Source organism: Maylandia zebra, linkage group LG23 (assembly GCF_041146795.1).
Source record: "Maylandia zebra isolate NMK-2024a linkage group LG23, Mzebra_GT3a, whole genome shotgun sequence".
Classification (NCBI taxonomy): domain Eukaryota; kingdom Metazoa; phylum Chordata; class Actinopteri; order Cichliformes; family Cichlidae; genus Maylandia; species Maylandia zebra.
In genome coordinates, this window is record NC_135188.1 from 42,433,669 (window position 1) to 42,454,471 (window position 20,803).

At 40.3% G+C, this 20,803-nt stretch overlaps 1 protein-coding gene across 3 annotated transcripts in view; it reads left to right on the top strand.

Annotated features, from left to right (window-relative positions):
* The window catches only part of fam184aa (family with sequence similarity 184 member Aa), a 75,784-nt gene that overhangs the window by 42,073 nt on the left and 12,908 nt on the right, over nt 1-20,803 (top strand). For all 3 annotated transcript variants that reach the window (XM_076879976.1, XM_014412224.3, XM_076879977.1), the window contains exons 13-20: nt 1,747-1,868; nt 2,165-2,315; nt 13,423-13,537; nt 14,607-14,704; nt 17,508-17,661; nt 18,223-18,350; nt 18,476-18,660; nt 20,602-20,748. In XM_076879976.1, the coding sequence (XP_076736091.1) occupies nt 1,747-1,868; nt 2,165-2,315; nt 13,423-13,537; nt 14,607-14,704; nt 17,508-17,661; nt 18,223-18,350; nt 18,476-18,660; nt 20,602-20,748 (1,100 nt within the window). The remainder of the gene's footprint in view (nt 1-1,746; nt 1,869-2,164; nt 2,316-13,422; nt 13,538-14,606; nt 14,705-17,507; nt 17,662-18,222; nt 18,351-18,475; nt 18,661-20,601; nt 20,749-20,803) is intronic.

Genomic DNA, 20,803 nt, shown 5'->3' on the forward strand with positions numbered 1-20,803 from the left:
AATTTGCCGTTGAGCCCATCGGTCGCTTTTTGAGAGAAATCCAGCCCACTGTGGCTTACTGAAGCATATATCTTTATTACTATAAATATCTAGTCCCCAGATAACCTGTGAACTGTTCCTAAAAAAGGCTTTTAAATAATGAACAGTAGCTAGTAAGAGTCACAAACACTCAAATCCAACTGGTCATATGTTTCTTCCTGCATTGCTCCTCCAAAAATCATCTCCACTTGTGAGAAATCTAAAAGCACAGATTTTTTTTTAAATCTTATTTAGATTCCCAGAAATGTAAATTGTCCTCACAGTGGATTTAACCACTCATGTGCTTCCCCTTGCAGCTAAACAAGAGAGCTTTTAGCTCTTCTAATGAGCTCATCAGCACTTACAGCCTGCAGCCTCTTCAGCAGCTGGAAACAGCTGACCCGGTGAAGTTTGTTTCTGCCTTGAAACCAGCACATTATAAATGCCCTGTAGCCATGGCATTATAAATGCATGTGGAAGTGGGCATTACAGTATGAGTCATCCAGCTTCAGCTATTGAAATATGGCATCTGGTCAGAGATGCAGACTTGGAGAAAAAAGAAAATGCACTTTTTTACTTTATGCGGCTTTAAACTTACACTATTAGGGCATCAGCACTTTAAAAACACCAAGGTTATTTTAGATATTACCTGCCTGCATTATTATAGATTTTACTCTGAAAGTCTTTTTTTTACATATTTATTGATTGGGGCCTAAAATTATGTCAAACGAACCAATACTGTTACTAGAATCTGCCACAAGACAGTCAGTCTGATGTCACACTATGATTGAATGGGGTCAGGTTGACAATTATAATTACAAATTCACATTCAATTATTACATTTGTGCTCATCAGTCTTCCTGTCCTATAGGAATATAACCAGAATACAGTCCCTTCAAGTTGTGCTTATTGACAAAGGCTCATTCAGCTCATTTGTGCTCTGAATTAGGAGGCAGCTTTGCCAAGCTACCGGTCAGTGTGTCCAGTTGATCAGTTTATCATCAAGTTTTCTCGGCTACCATTATCTCAGGATGGATGCATGAGGAGATGAGCACTCTTGTTCGCAGTAATCTCAGAGTTCTTTAATTTATTTAAAAAATATATATTTGTTGTTTTCCTGTATTGATACAATATTGCAATTTTTTTGTTTTGTTTTTGTTTATTTGCCGACCTGCAAAGAACTCAAACACAAGCTGTGAAACTGAGTCGTCTTGCACACCGGGGTTAGGGACTGGGACTGGGATGCAGTTATTAGTGGAAGAGGTCACATATTCCAAGACTGAAGGTGGCACTTCACGCTGTTAGCAGCAGCAGTTTTTGTTTAGCTGTAAAAAACAAAATCATTAAACGAGGCCCTGAGATAAAATTACCATAAATTGAAAATCTAAATATCAGATCTGTTTATGTTGAGAATGAGTTAAATTTTATAATCTTGAGATGCTTACATATATAATTTATTTGGTAAACGCTTTTTTGGGGGGGTGTTCATTTGATTTCCCCAAAATGAAGTCTGAGCTCAGCCTGCTATGGGTTTAATATGTATTATCTGTGGCGGTGATACAATAAAACATGATGTCTCCTCAAATGTGCAACTCATAAACAGTGCAGATGTTTCTTACCAACTCAATTGCTGATTTCAGACTAAGATAGCAAAAGAAAATATCAGGAATACTGATACTGTGTGATTTCTGTTGGAGTTCAAATTTGTGCACCGCTTTGTATTTGCAGGAAGAGATTGAAACCCAGAAGCAGCAGCATGAGGCCAGAGTGATGTCCATCAGAACAGAGGAGAAGCAGAAGATGGACAAGATGGCAGATGACTTGGATCGGAAATGGAGAGATGCACTGCGGTAAAAGAGAGAAAAACAGGAAGCCCATCTCCCCTGATGTCTTTTCTCATTCGTCTCTGTCATCTCACAGCCCTCTTCACAATCACACTTATTATCCCAACAAGTCGGCGTCTCCCCAAAACACTCATGTATATTGATGAGAACGAATAGGAAATGAACACAGTCGGAAGCAAGTTTATAAACGCATGCAATATTTACAGATGTCTTTTAGCAGGACAAAACCGAGCAGCGTGAACACACACGCACACTGAATGTACAATGTAATTAATTTAGTCAAACTTTGTGTCTTTCTGTAGGGAAGAAGTGCGTTTGCTAAAGGAGGAGTTGACCGAGGAGTATGAAGCAGACAAACAGGCGGCCATGACTCAGCTCTCCCAGCAAAAAGAGCTGGAGATGATGGCAGCGAGGGAGGGCTGGCAGAGGAAGGTCGAAGACCTGCTGGAGCAGGTAACGCACACATGCGGACACTGACACGTGAGGGTCCGGCCTGTTTTGGTTTTGTAAGGTTACCACCAGTGTTGGTCAAGTTACTTGAAAAAAGTAATCAGTAACTAAAAACTGATTACTTCCGCAAAAAAGTAATCCCGTTACTTTGCTGGTTACTTATTTTCAAAAGTAATTAATTACTTAGTTACTTAGTTACTTAGTTACTTTTTAAAAACATGATGAGGTGATAAAGCGATAGATCTTTCAGCCTAATTTTACTTTTTCTGCATAATCCATCATACAAAATGTAATCAAATGGAAAAGTCTCTTTTTTTTTAAACTTGTTTTGTTAGTTTTAATCTTTTAACTTTATGCATCAAGCAAACATTTAATTATATGCAACATTCTCTGACTGGAAGAAATTAGTTTAACATTTAAACCTATTTTCTGCACATTCCAGCACATAAAATAAAATATTTTTTGTGTTTACACTCAGTCTTTCAAATAGATGCAAGTAAAACACAGCAGAAAATAAATAACATCAAAGACTCAGCGGTCCTGTTGCTCTATTTTCACCTGTAAAGCAGGAGTAGGGTAGGCGTAGGTTTACCCTGGTGCAGGTGTGCCGCGGTCAGTTGAAGAATCCGCGAGTTTCTCTGTGAGTTTCCCATTACGTGGTAGCGCACTCGGTGCTTGTTTAGGGGTTTTTTTTCGCTGTAAAAAGAAGTTTTCTTCCCACGCACAGCGGACACTAATGTTTTTGTCACTTTTTATGGAATCAAACTCACAGTAAGGTCAGTACTTCCACGCTTTAAACGCTGCACGCTCATACTCTCTCCCGCACTCGATATATGATCCATTGTTGATCTGCACACAGCTGTTGTCACGAACGTTGCACTTGCTTACGTCACTGTCATGAGACATTCTCGCAAAAAATCACGGTTTTAGTAACGCAGTAACTCAGCGTTCCTACGGGAAAGTAACGGTAATCTAATTACTGTTTTTGCAATAGTAATCCCTTACTTTACTCGTTACTTGAAAAAAGTAATCAGATTACAGTAACGCGTTACAAGTAACGCGTTACTGCCCATCTCTGGTTACCACATACAAGGTTTAAGGGCTTTAACTCCAGAAAGCCTGAACCATAAAATAATTACGAGACATTTGTCTGTTTATCATATCTATTTTATTATTAGAGTGCCCTCCAGGTCGTTGTGAACATTTTAATAAACACTGTTAAAACACAGTTAAAATGTTGATTAATTGACTGTATTTATTTTATTTCACAGACATTGATTTAACTGTAAGGCTAAGTGTAAATGTATTGCATTAAACTATGACATATATGGAACTTTGATATTCTGGATCTTTGTTTTCTCTAACCGGACCTCCTTACTTTTTAATTGAATACCCCTGCTGTTCAACATTTCAGTGATGTCAGCTGTAGACATGTAGACATTTCTCCCCAGACATTGATCAGTTTCATTTTTCTGTCTATCAAACCATACCCACCGACTGTGTCAGGAGGAAGTATTCATCCGCTGATGATGAGACGCTCACATAATTGACAGCAGGGCAAGATTTTAACATTGTAGAGACCCCCCGTCAGCTGAGCTTTCATGTTAGCTAGTCGCGCACTTCTTTTAATTGGCAGGCAGCAGAAAGAGATCTGACGTTGCTGGATCCTTTTTTTCCTTCTTGTGGTGAGAAGGACATGATTTTTACAGATATTTTTAAAACTGCTTTTTTTTTTTTTATGTATTTTTAGTGTTTTGAGAACCACAGGGTAAGTACCATTTAGTTTCATCATATACAAGCAAAAGTAGACCTTTATATGGCTGATGGCTCAAAAACTGGGAACGTCACACCAAAACAATCCAGATGGATAAATAGCTCTATAGTAAATATGACTTGCTGTTGACATAGCAACTCTTAAACTCTTATTCTTTTCTTAGAGCTGCCTTACAAACCGACCCCAGTAACTCGTTTACTATGTCAGCTGATGATAACAAAAACACAATGGCAGCCTGAACCAAGAGAAAAGAAAAGGTCATGTCAGTCTGAGAGACGGCGAGAGGCTGATTTGACCAACTTCTTCTTCCATGTAAACGATTGGCTCTCATCTTATAGTAGTTACTAACCAACGTTGTTAGTATGTTTGACTTTGCCTTTATAGTCAGACCCACAAACAGTAGCTTTCTGAGTTTTCTGTAAACAACCAAAAGCTACAACATGAGGTCGGGAGCACATGCTGGTGATGCTGCAGTCATCACTGTTTGCAGTATGTTATAAAGCATTGATATCACATGCAGGTGAACTCTGTTAGTATCCGGGAATGCAGTTGTTCATTTTTTTATGCATTTTTTGTTCTTTGACAAGCAGTTGAAATTATTTATCATTTACTTCAGGTTTCTTGGTCTATTCCAGAGTAAAACTTGATGTAATTCAATGATTTATTTGATAATTGCTTGCGGCTCTTTAGTCCTTAGAGTGCGGCTCCGCGTGGTTTGGGAAAATAAATTAGAAGTATTTAGCTGAAGTGTATTTTATTTATGTTCTTTTTTAAACCTGTACTTCTAAATTGGAAGATTATTGTGATATTGAAATAAAAAAATAAAATTATATTCTATTATTTTTTTCATCGCTCAAAATAAGCTTCAAACTCGCGGAAGCCGGTGTACCCGCCGAAACGCCGTGCATTTATCGAGACTTTCAGCCCCAGGTAGGCCAGTTATGGATCTTCGGATCCACATTATGTCAGCAGCTCCACCATGAACTATGTTAAAACAAACACCACTCACGCCTCACAGATGACAGCTTACAGTCCTGCGTAAAGATGAAAGTGACTTCGTACAACCCCGATTTGCAGCCGCTGTGCGCAGAGGTTCAGGAGCAGAAGTCCCGTTGTAAACTTATCACGGCAGACCCGACGATGTTTGCATGAACACGCTTTTTAGCATCTCTTTATTGACCACTTTTCACACACGGTTGCTGTACGCACACAGCCGGCTGTAGCTTTTCAGTTCACAGCCCGACAACACAACAGCAGAGAGAGCACAGACTTTAAGGCGGCGAGGCGTGATCGCGGGTGCCGCTCAGGTGCGTCGCCTCCCCTGCAGCGGCGCTGCAGACCACGCCCCGCCACACACATTAACCAAGTAAAATACATATTTAGGCAGAATTTTGCAAATATCTATTTTTCATCTTTTAGCAGCATAGAGCTTTTTTTCCAATTATTTTTTAAAAGTCAGCTCAAGGCTCCAAAAGCACAAAGGAGATATAAGGGTGGCGGCTCACAGCAGTTTTTGTTTGCTGGATCATTTTAGTTCAGCTGGGTGTCTTTCCTTTTGTTATATTTCTTTAAGAGTTCAAAATGTGTTAATTACATAAATAAAAATGTAATTTTCTCTGCAACACTTCATGGATTTCATAAGCAACACACCTTAGTTGTTCACACAAAGCATAAAGATAAAAAACAATATATACAGTGTTATCTTCATTTTAGATGTCACAAAGTATTTGCAGCTCTCAGTGTTTTCTTTTGCGTGGAAACCGGGTCCAAATGGCTCTTTGGTGTTAAAGGTTGCAGACCCCTGACTTAAGGACAGCCTGAAGCAAAAAAAGAAAATCCAAATCAAGTCTCACAGGCATTCCTGTCTTTCAATAACTGTGTGAATGTGATTAACAGCAACGCTGTAAATAGCTTCTTCACCTGCTTCACAACTCATATAACTCCCACAGCAACAGTAAATTGGTATGAAAACAACAAAAGCTGTAACAGTGTTAATTTTGTCCCGTCATAGTGAGGTAGAAGAAAAGGAACAGCCTCTTTTTTTTAAACCAGGTTGTCTCTAAGCCATAGTGATGCTTGAATACATACAGGGAGTGCAGAATTATTAGGCAAGTTGTATTTTTGAGGAATAATTTTATTATTGAACAACAACCATGTTCTCAATGAACCCAAAAAACTCATTAATATTAAAGCTGAATGTTTTTGGAAGTAGTTTTTTATTTGTTTGTAGTTTTAGCTATTTTAGGGGGATATCTGTGTGTGCAGGTGACTATTACTGTGCATAATTATTAGGCAACTTAACAAAAAACAAATATATACCCATTTCAATTATTTATTTTTACCAGTGAAACCAATATAACATCTCCACATTCACAAATATACATTTCTGACATTCAAAAACAAAACAAACAAATCAGCGACCAATATAGCCACCTTTCTTTGCAAGGACACTCAAAAGCCTGCCATCCATGGATTCTGTCAGTGTTTTGATCTGTTCACCATCAACCTTGCGTGCAGCAGCAACCACAGCCTCCCAGACACTGTTCAGAGAGGTGTACTGTTTTCCCTCCTTGTAAATCTCACATTTGATGATGGACCACAGGTTCTCAATGGGGTTCAGATCAGGTGAACAAGGAGGCCATGTCATTAGTTTTTCTTCTTTTATACTCTTTCTTGCCAGCCACGCTGTGGAGTACTTGGACGCGTGTGATGGAGCATTGTCCTGCATGAAAATCATGTTTTTCTTGAAGGATGCAGACTTCTTCCTGTACCACTGCTTGAAGAAGGTGTCTTCCAGAAACTGGCAGTAGGACTGGGAGTTGAGCTTGACTCCATCCTCAACCCGAAAAGGCCCCACAAGCTCATCTTTGATGATACCAGCCCAAACCAATACTCCACCTCCACCTTGCTGGCGTCTGAGTCGGACTGGAGCTCTCTGCCCTTTACCAATCCAGCCACGGGCCCATCCATCTGGCCCATCAAGACTCACTCTCATTTCATCAGTCCATAAAACCTTAGAAAAACCAGTCTTGAGATATTTCTTGGCCCAGTCTTGACGTTTCAGCTTGTGTGTCTTGTTCAGTGGTGGTCGTCTTTCAGCCTTTCTTACCTTGGCCATGTCTCTGAGTATTGCACACCTTGTGCTTTTGGGCACTCCAGTGATGTTGCAGCTCTGAAATATGGCCAAACTGGTGGCAAGTGGCATCTTGGCAGCTGCACGCTTGACTTTTCTCAGTTCATGGGCAGTTATTTTGCGCCTTGGTTTTTCCACACGCTTCTTGCGACCCTGTTGACTATTTTGAATGAAACGCTTGATTGTTCGATGATCACGCTTCAGAAGCTTTGCAATTTTGAGACTGCTGCATCCCTCTGCAAGATATCTCACTATTTTTGACTTGTCTGAGCCTGTCAAGTCCTTCTTTTGACCCATTTTGCCAAAGGAAAGGACGTTGCCTAATAATTATGCACACCTGATATAGGGTGTTGATGTCATTAGACCACACCCCTTCTCATTACAGAGATGCACATCACCTAATATGCTTAATTGGTAGTAGGCTTTCGAGCCTATACAGCTTGGAGTACGACAACATGCATGAAGAGGATGATGTGGACAAAATACTCATTTGCCTAATAATTCTGCACTCCCTGTATGCATGCTATGTATTTGCAGCCTTTAAATAGGTTCTTTAAAGAAAGCCTTTGAAATTAATGCTCCTTCAGATGTTCCAGTAGCTACAGTTCGGGAGATTTTATCTTATGAGGACTGAAGTTAGCTGCTAGGGTCAGAATGAAAGCACTGTAGGAACAGAGCGAGCCGTTTGACGCTGGTTTGGGAGCTCAGACGCTCGTCTGCTTAGACTCATGTAGCCGTTCCTGCAGAGCATACTGCCTCTGGGTAATTCAGAGCTGAGTCACAACTGAAACCTCAAAGAGGCTCGTCCTGAGTTTGCCAAGACGCTGGTGGCTCCAGATAAACATTTTCTGACAAGCTGGAGTCACCAGTGCCAGCTTGGCAACTTTTCAGACGCCCCCAACCAAAACCGTGACAAAAGCAGCTCACGGCAAAACGAGACAAAGTTAAAGAGTGATCTGACTTTAACTCCAACACAAGATACAAGAGATTCTGTTTCACACAAAGTTTTGTTCTTCTTCATAAAATATTTTCGTTTACCAAAGAAAACTTGTCCTTTGGTTTTGAGACATCTGTTTGTGGTCGGCGGCTCTGCGATGGACCTTTGACCTTTGATATAGCTACTGTGTTGGAGTTTCTTAATTACTCCAGAAATCGTTTGTTCTGCAGACTAAAATGTAAATATTTATTTGCTTAATTGAAAAAAATGTGCAAGCTAAGGTGGCAGTTTTCAAAAGAATCACCAAATATCCAAATAAATGATTGCTACCTATTTGTTTCAGCTATAGATATGGTATCATTTTAAGATGAAAGGAAGCAGTCCTCATTGATGTGGCTGTAATAATTAAGATGGAATTTCATAGTGGGCTCTTTAGGGAGCATCATTTCTTATCTGCAGCATCTGCAGATTATAGATGCCAGATTAGGAATCATGTAAATGTGGGTCACAGTATAAAAAGGAGCATTTTAAAGTTATAGTGCCGAGTGGCTAAAAATAAACTTCAAACAATATCACAGATCAGATATCTAAGGAGCTTACACTGTATGTGTACTATATGTGAGCCTCTGCATGTGCGTCTTTTTTTGCCCTCACAGGGCTGTGTGTGTGTGTGGGTGGATGGGGGGGGGGGGGGGGGGGGGGGGGTTGGTTTAGGAGCAACAGAAAAGATGGCTAATGTGTGTATATGTAATACTGTAATCCACGGATATTATTAAGTGTATATACACTTACCGGAATCTCTTTAAATGTGCTTTGCTAGTACCTCTTTTGATTTCAGATCTGCATTCATTCCTCGCGGCATAATTTCAACAAAGTGCTGGATAAATTCTTCAGAGATTTTTGTCCATATTCACACGACAGCATCACAGAGTTCCTCATCACAAAGGTGCTCTATTAGATTGGGATCTGGTGATTGTGGAGCCCATTTGGGTTCAGTGAACTGAATGTCCAAAAAAACAGTTTGAGATGATTTGAGCTTTGGGTAAATACGCACGTAGGCTGTGGCAATTAAATGATGCCTACCTGGTACTGACGAGTCCACAGTCTGTAAAGAAAATATTCTCTACTCCATTGCACCACGAGCGTCATAAATCATTGATACAAGGCAGGATGGATCCCTGCTTTCATGTTGTACACACCGGTTTCACACCCTACCATCTAAATGTTGCAGCAGGAGTCAAGATTTATCAAAGCAGGCAGTGTTTTCTAATCTTCTGTTGTCCAATTCTGGAGAATTATAACCTCAGTTTCCTGTTATTAGCTGGCAGGAGCGGCATCCAGTGTGGTCTTCTGCTTTAACATTTGCATGTAGAGATGCTCTTCTGCAGACTCACTTGTTACAAGTGATTATTTACTATAAGTGGTTGCCTCCCTGTCAGTTTAAAGCAGTTTGGCCATTCTCCTCGGACCTCTGGTAGATGGTATTGGCCACCAACCAGAGGTAGAGGATTTCACCCAGAGAACTTCTGGAATTGAATTGCTCTGAGTTTGATATGGCCGGGGGCACCAGTACAGCATTAAAGTGAAGTGCAGATAAGCATAATTTTCAAAATCCAAGACCATGCTTTCAAAGGCTACATGAACATCACCTGAAAAAAACATTCCCAAGTAGTTTAATTCATGCTTAAAAGATCCTTTTCAACCCAAAATATTTAAATTTAATTTGAAAGCCCAGTTAGGAATGTTTTAGCTTATCCCCGTAATACTTTCAATCATAGTCTTGCACAAAGATTAACTAGAAAAAACAGCAGACATGCAAGCTGGGCCACTATGAAGACAAAAGCACGAAAGTATTATTACAGTGATCTGCACGGTATTGACCTACTTACAGCTCTGCAGAAACACCAGCCCTACCGGGGGCTCAGAGACTCATCAGTCACAATGCAAAGAGAAACTCGCAGTCCCCTCAGATATAACACATCACGTTGCATTTTAAGGACAAATCTCAAACTGTTCACACATAAGCCATGATTACAACTAGCATCTGTCAGAGTGATAACGGAAATATGATGGATGTATATTGGTCGATTACCCATTAATAACGCTAAGAATAATAAATTCTCCGCTTTATTTATCAGAGAAGGGGATATTATATTAGATTGTTACTTTCCTGGTGTGGTTTTAAGGCTGTCAGTGCTTCTCTGTGTCTCTGCACCTCTTCTGTATCATCCTTACAAATTCAAGTTATTGTGCATTCAGACAACACCAATCCCATAATTGCATCAACATTCCACCCTCATGGTGTGTACAATTTCTCTTTCAGTCAAAAAGTAATTCCAGTAGCAACTACTGCTCTTCGGCATTTCTTTTGATCAGTGTTAATACTTCATACGCCGACCCTCCAGCCTGCCAGATGCTCAGTTTGCTCAGAACAGCAGAGCAGTGAGCATGGTGGGACTCTGTTCTTGGTTGCTGTGTGATGGATTTAATGGTGGGACAACTGCCATATTGCTGAATTTATTATTTTAATAAATTTCAATACAGATCTAAATTTAAGTAGATGCAGGGCCTTTCCTGGCTAGGAGAGGGTCTTGAGGGGCAGCTACAACTGTCAGCACAATTAGTCTAAAAGTAAGGGTTTGTTTTTCCAGGAAAACCCCTGTGATTGATAGGGTAGTTTTGTTTATTAACTGGAAATGAAGATGCATACCAAATCCAATCAAAATGTTTCCCATTTTTTCAGAAAATCAATTGTGATTTAAAGGTACAGCCATTAATTTTAAGCATTTACTTTTCTTCTGCTACATCAGAGTAAACAGACTAATAAAACATGGTTAATGCATTTGTTCTTTCCATACCAGTCTGCCACAATCACTTATTGTCTGCAGATTAGACAAGCAACTGGCCCATCTCCAGACAGCTGACAACTGTTATGGCTAAACAACAACAGCTAGTTACAAGCTAACGCAGGGGTGGGCAACTCCAGGCCTCGAGGGCCGGTGTCCCTGCAGGTTTTAGATGTGTCCTTGAACCAACACAGCTGATTTAAATGGCTAAATTAGCTCTTCAACATGTCCTGAAGTTCTCCAGAGGCCTGGTAACGAACTAATCATGTGATTCAGGTGTGTTGACCCAAGGTGAGATCTAAAACCTGCAGGACACCGGCCCTCGGGGCCTGGAATTTCCCGCCCCTGGGCTAACGTTACATATGTAATGTTTGGCTCAAGTGTCCTAAAAATCACACTTTCCCTCTGATAAAGAGTTTGATTACATTCTCACATCGTATCAGCGTTCAGTCATGACGTTCCTGAGTCCTTAAAAGTTGCAACCATTACAAAGACAGTTTCAACAGTTGCTAACAGAGGCTAACAGCTAACAGTTGCAAAAAGGACCTCAGTATTGCTGTCATTATTCACAACTGAGCTTTTTTGACTCCATATTGGACTCCTTTCACAAAGTTTTATAGCCTCTTCCAGAGTAAATAAAGATAGATGCTTCTCACCCGGCTTTGACAGCTGAGGTAAACAGTGGACTGACAGCCTTCCACAGGAGCAAAGACATGCCGGCCGGCTGCATCTCTTATAGCATTCAGTCTCAATTGAATGTTTTTGATCTCTCTTGGCATGTTTCATTGCCAGTGTCAGTGTTATTTCTATTCTAAAGTTAAAAACAACAAAGTATCCAAAGTCTTTACAAGTTAGTTAATGAACAAGCAAGATATAAAAAGAAGCAAATATGATATATTGTGACAACATAAAAAAGCTACAGTGGCTATCCTACAGCAGCCACAGTAACTAGGATTATGCGCTTGAATTGTGAGGGTACAAAAACAGACCCCAGTTGCCTGCAAAATCTGCAATCTACTGACATTTGGCGCTGAATAATTTTACTCACTAACTTTAAAGAATTGCCAAGACTCAACAGGATGAAAAAATTGAATGATTTCCCTTTTGACTGTTTTGTGCAGACACACTAGCAGATGTAGTTAAAAATCACCCCTGATGTCCTGAATTTTTGATTAACCTGTTTCAGTGAAGCCATTTATGCCTTTGCTGCCTTAGCCTCTCATGTTTGATGGACGTGGCAGCTACATGTGCTGTTAAAGTAGAAAAAGACATTCCTGAAAGCCCTTAAGTGAGCGCAGGTCCCGTGCGGTATTGTGCGCCTGGGCGGATGTGCCGTCGTTATCTATAATGACTTCTTTTTCATTAAGATATTTTCATTACCAGGTCCGAGCCCGAGGCTCCAGTTTGTGCGAGCCAAAACTTGTGCGCTTGGGATTGTGTTTAATTAAGTCACAGAGGGCTGGGTGCATGTTTTTGCAAACAAGGTCGCTTAAGGTATTTCCACATTGCTAATCTCACACATCCCATTATTTTGCTGTAAATGTAAAAATGATTAGTTGGAGTAGACAGAGAGGATAAACTGTGCAGGCCATCTTTTTTTATCCGATGTAGAACCTCAGAAACTTCATCCCAGCCCTGCTCCTCATCCTCTCATTTTTAAATCCATCTTACCTTACACTTGCTAATGTGGTACTTCTTCAGCACTAAACCCTTTAACTGCAGCGGCTCAGAGAAAGAGTGGCATGTGAAGGGCTGGAGGCGTCTGGCTGAGAGAGTTCTGCCACTCACCGGCAGTTAGGCCTCTGATAGCTGCAGTATCTCCTCGAAACAAAACACTTTGGCGTGCTCTGATGGGGCTTACGCTTGTTGGCTTTTGTTATTGGGCCGTGCGCGCTGTCACTCGTCGTCGTGACGGGCTGTCAGCTCATTGACACGAGTGGAGAAATCTTCATCCGCAGCCCTGAAGTGGTTTTATTACATCTGTGTGTCAATATCACCACCAGGGAGTGGTTGTTAGAAAAAGGGGGAAAAACCTAGGCTCTCTCCCTGGTTAAGAGCGATGCATTGGAAAAAATATAGTGGAGCAAAAGAGAGAGTTTTTTAATTAAATGTGTGTGCTCTGTTAAGTGAGTTGCTTCTTTCCTGGAGGTATGTCTTCCTTGTAAATTAAATGTGATGTCGCCGCACAGTTGGAGATAGAGAACCACCTGGAGAGAGACACAGTGTTGTCCCTGCAGTTCAGCCTGTAATTACTGCTTCTATCGGATGTGGGCACGCTGACCTGTTAACATTTGCTTTTAATCTAATTTGTTCTGTCTTGTTACTTTTTTCTTTTTTTTTTTTGAATAAGCCTTTGCTCATTATAAACACCTAAACACCATATTTTTACTACTTCCCCCTTTACGTCCCTTTTTCCTCAGATCTCTCTGCTGAAACAGTCCCTGGAGCTGCAGCTGTCTCAGTCTCAGTCAGCTCTCCAACAGCTGCAGTCTCAGTTCAACCAGGAGAGAGAGCTCCTGAGCCAACAGCTCAAAGGTATGCACGCGCTTCCTCCACGTGGCGACTGCGGCTACAAGCTGCCGCTGGAGTTTCAACATTTCATCCTAAAATAACTTTCTTAAAGTAGCGATTTTGCATTTGTATGTGATTTTAACTTAAAAACTTAAAAACTTAAAAACTTTAAAACAAGAGATTTTTTATTTTTTGATTATGGGAATTTGAAAGAGAAGGAAGGTTGGAGCTGTAACAGCCAGTTTGAGCTGTTAGATGACGAGTTGCAGTCTGACAAGTTTTATCAGGGGAAACCTGCGTGCCTCTAAATCAGCCATTCCCAAAGTCAAGAGTGCTGCAGCCCACTTAAAAACCTGAAGATCCATTGGGGCCACCCAATCTTAAATCTTCACTCTAATCAGAATCCATGAGAATGTGATGTATTCCTCGAAAAATGTCTTAAAAATAAATAAACCACACAGGAGGATGTTGGCTATAAATTGCTAATGCTACCTAGTCATATGCAAAGTGGTAAGGCTAACTGGGACATAAACTTTAATACAGGGGAAGTAAATTTAGGTCAAAATAAAGTAATACCACCTCCTATTTCCTGTTTTAATTCCATATTTATATAACTACATTGATATAAATATGTAACTGTGCATACTACTAATTTCAAGTTGAATTTCTGTTATTATTGCAGCCAAGCAGCCATGAAGGGGGCCACTGCTCCCTTAAAAACTTTTGGGAATCACTGCTTCAAAACATCCATGAGGGAAATAACTGAATTCACAGCCCAGGATGTTCACTAGCATGAGATCGTCAGCATGTCGAGACAAATCATGCTGCATTGCACTGTACCACTGCTGAAACCGATTTTTTATTTTGTTGTGAAGAATAAATAAAAATCTGAAATGTAACCTAAATATTTAATACAAATAGTCCGAGCATCGAGTGTGTAAATATTTTGTTGTCACCTTCTGTTCAGCGGCGCATCTCCTGCCGCTGTGCGACTGGCTCAGATTGTCATATTGCCTTATCGTGTCAAACAGAATGGAAACACGTCTGCTGTTGATGCATCTCAGTGTACACGTTGATATCTCTGTGTTTGCAGAGATGCAGAGAGAACATCAGAGGAGAGAGCATCGATTACAGGAGGCTCACTGCTGTGCCCTCAGCACCATGGAGGAAGCCAGGCAGCACCAGATAAGAGTACGACACACACACACACACACACATATTTGCAAGCATGTAGGTTTGCATCGGTTGTCTTGGGATTTGTCACATAGTTGCACGACACTACCTGCCTTTTGTTCTCTCTGAAAAGAAAAGTAGAGCAAGTTCTAACTAACTTCTCGGGGGCTTTTACTAAATACATTACAGTAGCCTTTCTTGTTCCACTGTGGACTTCACTGCAGTCTTCTTTGAACTCATCTGTTTGTACACACAGTAAAAGTGCGACGAGGACAGTTTCAACAGCCTCACTAGTGCAGCAACAACAGCTGCTAAATGCTACCATCGTTCACTAACAAGTGCTGTGACTGAAGCAATAATGTGCTGCAGTAATTCTAGTAGCAAAAATGCCTAACTAAATTAATAAAATCTGTGATTTTAAATATGATTTAAGCAGCAAACCTTTGACTACTGAATGCAGCATTTGAGAGATTTACTGTTGCTTTGTACTGTAGTATTAACGTGACTCTAGAACACTGTATGTTGGTGGATCCTGTATGGCTAGGCTGGAGTTTGGTGTTGCAGAGATTTCAGGGTGACGATTTTTTATAAAATTTGGTTTGATCTGTCACCTCAGCCGAGTCTGGCATCAATAAATGTTCAGTTTAACTCAGTCTTATTTATATAGACCAGCACAAGTCACTTCAAGGCACTTTATATTGTAAGATAAAGAAAATAATACAGAGAAAACCTCAACAATCAAACAACTCCCTTTGAAGAAGCACTCCCTTTGAAGAAGAGGCAAAAGTGGGAAGGAAAAACTCCCTTTTAACAGGAAGAAACCCCCAGCAGAACCAAGCTCAGGCAGGGGCAGCCATCTGCTGCGACTGGTGTGGGTGAATGGATTTGATAGTTAACTCAAAAACAGGATGATGATGTACCGTACTATTAGCTAGTATTTTTTACCTATGTGATTAAAAATGACTACAAGGCAACATTTGAGCAGAAAATATATTTTATATATTTTCTTCAAGTCATCCAAAGCACATGTGACAACTGCAGCAATAAAACTATGAAAAGGTTAGCACTGCATGTGAACCATGATTGGTATTCTGTCCAAAGCTAGCTCTGCTTATAGGTTGATTTAGCTGCTTGAACAGCAGAGTAAGCAGTGACCTTGTGTTGAAGTAATGTTGACTGAGATTTCTTGAAGAAATGTTTTTGACTAAATCCATCAATACAAGAGCGTGAAACAACACGTAAAACAAGACCACTCAGAGAGCGCAACTATCAAAGGGCAGGTTTATTAACACTGATGTTTTATTACAACATGATGATGTCAACCCGTTATGTCATCATGGTGACATCATAGCAACATCATAGGGACAGCAGTCAAGCTCATGTTTAGCCAGCATATGTAATCATGTCCCCCAAGGCCTAATATGTTGCTGTTATCGGTATCACCATCACAGAAAATCTGAAAATGCTGTTTTGAAAACTGTGGACAAACAGACAGAGTACACACTCCCTCCATTAGGGAGGAGAACAAACTAAAAACTTGCTGCTAAACTTAAATTAAAGAATTAAAGTGTCCTTTAGCTGTCTATCGGCAGGAGAGTAGAGAATTGTGCTTCAGTAGCTGATATATCCACAATGTCGCTTCCCGTGAACTTTGTAATACACAAGTAAACGCCTATTACCATTATAAAAAAAATGAAAGAAAAAGACTGACAAAAATAAGAGTTGACCTATCGTTTTACTTTTAAATCATCAAATTAGTTCATGTGCTCCTCTGGCTGTATCCTGTGTCTTTTTATAGTTCTGTAAAAATGTGACTTTCAGTACAGAAATCTGCAGCTGCTGTTCCTCTCTTTTCACCTGTGTTCTTATCTACTTTTTTTATGTATGTAGCAGTCTGTGATCAGCAAAAGTCCTTAAAATAGTGCTTTATAAGAGGTACACAACTTGATTTGTCGTCCTGGGAGCTTCTAGTGTCTGACGTTATTTCTTCCAGAGAGGAAATTATAGTGTGGAAGGTGCTGCAATTTGAATTTCCAATATAGTCCACAGCACAGCAATGATTACGTGTAGCAGAGTATCCATTGTGAAGTTCAGCGAGTGCTGGTCAACAAAACTACTTGAGACCAAGTAAAAAAGTTTTTGAGCTTTTCTAATATTGTTTAATGATCCTTTTATGTCTGCCACAGAGTCAAGAAGTGCAGAAGATTCATAGCACAATCAAACCCCTGAGGAAATTCCCGGCTTTCTGAGCCATTTTATTTGGATCATTTACTTTAATTTCACCAATTTTCTTGTTAAGTAATATTAAAATGAGCCAAACGATATAAATTATGGTTGAGGTAGTTTTTTTTTCGTTATGTGGCACTGAGAGGATGTGTCAAAAAGCTCAGTGATTTTATACTTACACTCTTTAGTCATTTTCAGCCTGTTGATGGATCTCGCTGTCAGTTCTGCTTCCTGAAGCTGAGTAGCTTCCTTTTTTTATGCAGTACATAGTGGGACAGTCTCCAAAAGTCTTTGTGTGTTCTTAATATTGTCACTTTTCCTGTGCCAGTCTGTTACTCAAAACCAGCTTGGAGCTGTGGTTCGATTACACTGTTCATTTTCTCCCTTTGTCTTCTGGCTTTCTTTTTACAACATTTCACTTTTATTTTTCAGCCAAAAATAAAAAGGAAATATTGAGTCAGACATCCAAACTACACTTTTCTCAAAACCATATTTTTCATGTAACATATTGTGTCTTGTCATCTTCGTCCTTTCTCTTCTCCTTCCTTTCCGTCCCTCTATCCTCTTTAATCTCCCTCGCCGTGCCGTCTGCCAGGCCCTCGAGGAACGTCTAAAGCAGGAGCAGCGGGAGGAGGTTCACGCTTTGAAGGAGGCCCACAGGAGGACTTTAGAAATCCTCAGACAGCAGTCGGACCAGGAGCTGCAGACACTGCGATTTGAATTGGAGGACGAGGGGAAAGCAAAGCTGGGTAAATGATGATAGATATAGTAAACGTGGCTTTGACACGTCTAGGTTTGTAGTTATCGATCGGGGTTGTTTCCACACTGCCAGGCTCGCTCTGTGGCGTGGTTTTAAATTGCAGCAATGATTTTTTCCCCACCCTTTGGTGATTGTGTTTCTACCTACTGAGACGTTCTGGTTCTGTTTCGGCCTGCTGTGATGATGTTTTTGTCCATAGTGATTACAACAAAATCACCTTCATTATTTGCCTATTGCTGTTTAGAAGAATAGGAGAAGAAAGAAACATTTGGTGGTTAAATCGTAAGACGCTTTAGGAAACCAGGATGAAATTAACTAATGGTGAAATCAGCTTTCTGAGATCTGTGAACATGTGCTAGGTGATAAAATTGATCTCAGTAGTTGCCTCCAATATTAAACCAACTAAAAGAATAAGTCGTGAAAGTACGATGTAGGAAAGGAGTCACAAAACATGAGAATATCTTTCATTTCTTCGCACTGTTGTCATTTTTCTACATAAACTACATAAGAAATGATCCCTCACATTACCTGTGGCGTCTCTTTCCTGCAGCCTCTCTTCGTGCAGAACTGAACCACCTCCACGCGACAGCCATCGAGCATCTGAAGCAAATCCACCTCAAAGAACACGCTGCCACCAAACGAGAGCTAGAGAAAGCCATGGAGCACAGCCAAAAGCAGGTGACACTGACAGTGGTTTAGTTCTGTTTTTGTTCTTGTCTCTCAGTGTTTCGCCCTAAGTGATCTCAAGGTTTAAAAGCCTTCTAGCAAATAACTGCCTATTCTGTCTTATGTGCATCCTCTAGGAACAAGATCTCTTAATTCGTATCTCAGACCTGCAAGCGGAGCTGTGTTCCCGTAGCAACCGTATCACCGATCTGGACCATGAGATTCACTCTCTGAACGAAACCATCGACACGCTAACCAGAGAGCTGGAGCTGAAGGGCAAAGAGGTGCTGCGGGTCCGCAGCGAAGCTAACCATCAGATAAGGTTCAGTAGCTCAGCAGACATTATCCTCCCATTACCCTTAAATACTCTTGCTTATATAAGAGTATTTAAGTAAATAATATTTGTGAAATTTTTGCATCAACCATCCAATTTTAAATATGCATTCACAGCATAAAACTAGAATTTCACAGCTGCCTTTTAAGTAAAGATGACATCACATTTGTGAAATCATGTTAAACTTGCGTCTGTATTTTTAGTCTTTTTCTGAGGATTTACTGAAAAAAGTCACGTTTATTCATAAGTGCAGTTTTTTCAAGCCACTTTACATTAGACGTGTTTTTCACAGTCTAAAAATATATTTTTATTTCATTTTCACATATGCAAATTTTTTTCCAGTGTAGCTCTGTCTGACCATTTCAGTTAAAACACCAGTACTTTGTTTATTGAAGCCATAGCTATATAATACCCAGTAAAACAACAAAGTCTATAGATGTCCAGATCTATCAGTGTAAGCATTTATTTATATTAATACTGTATTCTGATCAGTTTCTGGTGAACTTTAAACATGTTTTGCTCTAAATCAAGCACAGCGTTATCAGCATCATGCTTTAGATAAAGTGGGTAAAGGACCTCTCAGCTCAGAGTTTCATGTTTTACACGCCTGCTTCCACAACTCCAGCCTATCTGTTCTAAGCCAGCAGAGTTTGTATTGACTTAAAATGAATCAGTGTTGCCTTCCAGCTTTACGACAGGCAGTATAAAAGATGGATGTAGCTACCATGAAGACATTCATGGTATTTAATTGCCATCTTGGTTTGGAGCAGGGCTTGGTCTGTCTGCATATTATACCCTCATTGTCAGTCACAGGTGGCTAGCCAATCAGCATAGCCCAGATAATCCTCCGTTTTGGAACATGGGATGATCAAGATTTACAAAACAGACTTAATTTTTTATTTAATAAGATCCAAAATTGGCTCATAAACTCAGCAGGAAAATGTTTATAGAGGTCAACACACAAACCATAGGTTTCTGTAGGATCCAGTCTTTTTGTAGCCACCACTGTCGCCATCTGGTGGCTAGAATGCAAGTTAAGGCACTCGTGCACTGGTTTCATTTTTCTTGCGTGGAAAAACGCCACAAAGTCTTTTGCCTACCGCATTTTGACTCCCGTGCTCTTTTTTATAACCTAAAGACCACTGTGACTATGTTTGCTTCTCCAGCTTTAATGAAGTATTCCAACAGGGTAAATGTCAGCGTCTTTCAAGCTTAATTTGTTGTTCGTAACACAGACTTTCTGTCATATTTGTCTGCCCCAATGTGAGAAAACACTAATTATATTAGGATAGTTTTTTTTAAATTAAAATTCCTCAAGAATTGCTGAAATGCCCTTTTCTAGTGGTTTGAGTGCTACTGTCCAGTGTTAAGCTTGTAAAAACAGTTACTTTAATGAGTGAGTGATGCTAAAAAGAAAATGTGAAAGCAAAACCACAGCCATTAAAGACGGATGTTCGTCCGCTACTCGTGCAAGCGTTGGCAGCCTGTGCCAGTAACCCTGGCTCTGCTTCTTCACATTTCTTATAGGAAGTTTAATTCTAATGGTCCCCATATGTAAATGAAGCACACTCTTCATTACGTTCTTTAACTTAGATTGCAGACACATAAATTAACACTCTGACATTGACACAGTAAGCACTGAGGGACCGGATGCTCCCTGTACCAGCTGTGCTTTGTGTCCCAGCAGAGTTCACTTTGCAGCTGCACATCTTGCTGTCGGCCTCTATAATTTACTGAAATGCGATGTCAATGTCACAGGTCCCCCTTCCGGGAAATTAAATGTACTGGTATAGAGGCAGAGGAAAAGTCCCAAAGTGATTATTATTTAAGTGTAAACTTGTGATACTTGGTGGCACTTTAGGAAATATGCATCTAGCAGAAAAGTTCGCCTAATGATTTATTCATTTATGACTTCTGTCTTTGCTGCAGAGCTCATGAACAAGACCTTGCAAAGAGACACGAGCGAGAGATGGGGGAGCTCAATGCAATCCATCAGAGAGAAACACAAATCATGCTGGCTGACTTCAACAAGGCCCAGGAGGTCCTCAAAGACAAGATTTCTGCTCTACAAATACTGTAAGACATAAAACCGTGTGATGAAACCTCTTCTGTGGCTCTTTTGGGCTGCTAC